Here is a 4,034-nt window from a genome sequence, read left to right as displayed (position 1 = left end):
CTTCTGGCATGTCTCGCACTCGGCCACCAAGGTTTTGACGTCGCGCTTTCAACCCTTCCCAATAGAAAAAGTGCTTCACACGAAGATAGGTGCGAAGCCAACCTGAATGGCCACCTTCCTTGCTGTTGTGGAAGTGGTCTAAGATGTTTCTTCTCAAGTCGGGGACGTCGGGGACATAGCCATTTCCCTTGTAAAAAATCAGACCATCACGTACCTTAAATTCTGCAACACCCGTAGCCGCTGCATCTAGTTTTTCTGGATTTCTTGTGCTCGGGCGTCAAGCTTTGATGCCTCACGAACTCGGTCCCAAATCCTCCAATCAATGCCGCTGATTGCTGCAAAATTCTGCGGCTCATTCATGTCTTCAGCCACCCACAACATCTGGTCGTTCTCCCTTCGCGACAACGCGTCAGCCACTTTGTTTTCTTTGCCGGGTTGATAGATGATGTCGTACTCAAATCCCAGCAACTTGACAAGAATTTTTGCTGCTCGGGAGTCACTATCTTCTGTTGAAGTAGATGGCGAAGGGCTTGCTGGTCCGTGATGATGGTGAAGCGTCGGCCGAGAAGGTATGGCCTCCAAACCTTCACCGCATGTACAACCGCCAACAATTCTCTTGCGTAGGTGCTCCAAGCTTTCTTTCTTGGCCCTAATGCTTTGGAAATAAAGGCCAAGGGTCGTCGTTCCTGCACCAAAACAGCACCTATACCTTCGCCACTAGCGTCGGTGTAGACCTCGAACGGTTTGGAAAAGTCGGGCAAGGCAAGTACCGGTGTTTGTGTCATAGCTTCCTTGAGGTCTTCAAATGCCTTGCGTGCTTGAATGGTCCACATGAAACCTCCTTTTTTCAGCATGGTGGTCAGTGGCTTTGCAATCAGCCCATAATCCTTTACGAATCGTCGGTAGTAGCCTGTTAGCCCCAAAAATCCTCTTAGGGCCGTGATATCCTTCGGCCATGGCCAATCGAGCATGGCCTGAATTTTTCGCTGATCCACACGAACTCCTTCGGCTGAAATTATGTGGCCCAAGTACTCGAGCTCCGCTTGTGCGAATGCACACTTTGAAGGCTTGATGTGAAAGTGGTGCTCCTCCAAGGTGCGTAGAACAATCTCCAAGTGCTCAAGGTGCTCGTCCATGGATCTGGAATATATCAAGATGTCATCAAAAAATACTAAGACAAACCTTCGCAAGTAGGGTCTGAAAATTTCGTTCATGGGCCGCTTGGAATGTTGATGGCGCATTGCATAGACCGAATGGCATCACCAAGTACTCGTAGTGGCCGGAATGTGTCCTGAAGGCCGTCTTGTGCACATCCTCCTCTTTCATTCTGATTTGATGGTAGCCAGCTCGTAAGTCCAATTTGGTGAAGAACTTGGCACCATGCAATTCATCGAGCATCTCGTCCACCGTTGGGATCGGAAAACGGTCTTTGATGGTTGCTTCGTTAAGAGCTCGGTAGTCGGTGCAGAACCTCCATGAGCCATCCTTCTTTCTCACCAATAGAACGGGTGAGGAGAAGGGACTCGAGCTATGTCGGATCAGCCCCTGGCTAAGCATTTCATCAACTTGACGCTCAATTTCTCCCTTTTGAAAGTGTGCATACCTGTATGGTGGAACATTGACCGCAGCAGCTTCATCTTTCATCCGAATCGGATGATCAAAGTCTCGTTGTGGCGGGAGGGAAGTAGGCTTCTGGAGGACACTTTGATGAGCCTCTAACACCCTCCGGATTGGTGGTGGCAGCCCCTCAAGTACTTGCTGCTGCTGCTGGATTTCTGCATCATCTTGGAGAGGACCATCTTGGTTTGGGCTAGCCATAACAACGGCAAAGCAGCTAGCCCCTCCATTGCAAAGTTTTTCTATCATGTTGGCCTCGCAAGGCCGTACTTCCTTGCTGCTCAAGGCCGTCCATGTCCTCTTTCGGCCACCGAGTTTAAACTCCATGGTCATTGCATCGAAGTCGGTCACCACCCGGCCTAGACTACGTAACCATGCATTTCTCAAGACAATGTCTAAGCCGACTAATTGAAGTACATGTTGGTCGGCTTTAACTCTCACCCTTTGTACATTCATCTTTACATTATTAACAATTTCAGCACATAGTAATTTTTCACCACTAGCAATTTTGACTTCAAACGGTGAAACCGATGTACCTTTGAGTCCAACCTTTCGTACGATTGCTGAGTTGATGAAATTGTGAGAAGAGCCGTTGTCCACTAACAAGGAGACTTCATGCTTGCCGATCCAAGCCATGAGCCTCATTGTGGAGGGTTTTGGTGCGCCGCAAAGTGCATTGAGTGACAATTCGGCATGCTGATTTTCTGCACATGGTTCGGTCTCTTCGGGGTGATCTTCCTCCTCGCTGCTGCTATCTGAATTTTCAGATGCAGCGGGCTCTTCGTCGCTACTTGCATCAAGGACGTAGACTTGGCCGGTCTTACAACGATGCTCCCGGCTCCACTTTTCACCGCACTTGAAACATAGACCCTTTTTTATGTAATCTTGCAGCTCATCACGTGACAATTTCTTTACCTCCCTTTGCTGATTTTTGGAACCTGTTGAAGTTATCTCTTTTGATCTGAAATTTACCTTGGATGGTTGTGGTTTGGTGAGCTTGCTGATGGCACCATCCTTGGTTGAACGTCGTTCCGGGTTGTAGCTTTGGTCTAGGATCTCCGCCATGCGCATCGCCTCTTGTAGCCGCGTTGGTTGTTTGAGTTTGATCTCCTTAGCTAGCCATGGTTTGAGGCCGTCGATGAAGGTACCAAGCAAGGCTTCGTCGGACCATCTGCTGACCATAGTTTGTAATTGCCGGAACTCATCGATGTAGGTCTGGACTTTGCCTTCCTGTTTAAGTTTTGCAAGTTGACCATGGTGATTGACAACGGGGGATGGTCCCCATTGTTTCATGAATTCGTCCATAAAGGCCGTCCACCCTAACCTTTTCCCTTCTTTCTCATACAAGGCTCGGATCCACCTCCACCATCGGCTAGCCCTACCCTCTAAGTGGAAACTGGCTAGGGTCACCCGATCAGCCCGTGGGATGTTATAAACGTCGAAGTACTGATCCGCCTTGTCAAGCCACTCATACGGGTCTCCTCCACCAAACTTTGGGAAGTCAATTTTGGGTTTTCTAAGCCCTTCTTCTCTAGGCCGTGGACCCCTATAGTCATCATCTCCAAAGTCATTACCCCGCATGTTTCTTCCTCTCCTTGCCATGGGTTCTCTCCGGCCATAAGGCCTTTGAGCATGGAAGGGGCGATCTTCGGGTTCACTATCGGCCTCATCATGATTGTTATGGCCATTACTAACCCGCTCATCATCAAGCCACCTCTCAAACACTAAGCCTTCGGCTTCAATCCTTCCTCCCATTCGCCCATGGTGCCTAATGCCATGATCGACATGATGTGTACCCTGAACACTAATGGCATCGCTCTCATACCTTGCCCGGCCCTGCCGTGCGGCATGCGACCTAGGCACTTCTTCTTGCACCCTCTTATGTTCCCTCTCTAGCATCCTCCTTTCCAACCTCTCCATGTTGGCATTGTTTTCCCTCCTTATTTCAGCCATATTTGCAGCCATGGTATTGGACAAAGTTTCCAATGCCCGGTTAAGATTGGCCGAACTAACTTCAAGGGCTTCTAACCTCCTATCTTGGTTATCATAATGGGGGGACTCCATCTCCTTTTAATCCTCTGTTTTAGGACTCTAAAACCTTGAGACAACAGCCCCTCAAACTCCCAAAAATCCGAACTCAAGAATCCCCAAAACTTGCTGCACAAAAATTTCTGGGTTGCAGAAAATTTCTGCAGCAGTCTACTGACTTCAGCCGCCAATATCTCCCTCAAAACAGAAGCAAAACAACACGTGAGGATGCCTATTACAGTGAATAATAAGCTCTGAAACTCCCCACAAAAAATCAAAATTAAAGCTTCAGAAAACCCTGTTCTTAACACCCCAAACAAACACCTTGTTGCAGAATTTTTCTGCAACACAGAAACTTCTCAAACCAGTCCCCAATCCTCCTGCGGTTG

General features: G+C 48.5%; 1 protein-coding gene across 1 annotated transcript; it reads right to left on the bottom strand.

The window, feature by feature from the left end:
* Window positions 1–709: 709 nt before the first annotated feature.
* Window positions 710–3,681, bottom strand: LOC120108960 (the record flags this gene model as incomplete). The annotated part of the gene is made up of 2 exons (XM_039122692.1): window positions 1,271–3,681; window positions 710–1,140 (listed from the first exon to the last, which is right to left on the bottom strand). Coding segments are annotated over exons 1-2 (2,842 nt in total), but the record flags the coding sequence as incomplete, so codon positions are not given.
* Between the last annotated feature and the right edge of the window lie 353 nt (window positions 3,682–4,034).

This window comes from Phoenix dactylifera, unplaced genomic scaffold (genome assembly GCF_009389715.1).
Source record: "Phoenix dactylifera cultivar Barhee BC4 unplaced genomic scaffold, palm_55x_up_171113_PBpolish2nd_filt_p 001677F, whole genome shotgun sequence".
Lineage (NCBI taxonomy): Eukaryota > Viridiplantae > Streptophyta > Magnoliopsida > Arecales > Arecaceae > Phoenix > Phoenix dactylifera.
This window is presented reverse-complemented; position numbering and strand designations above follow the sequence as displayed.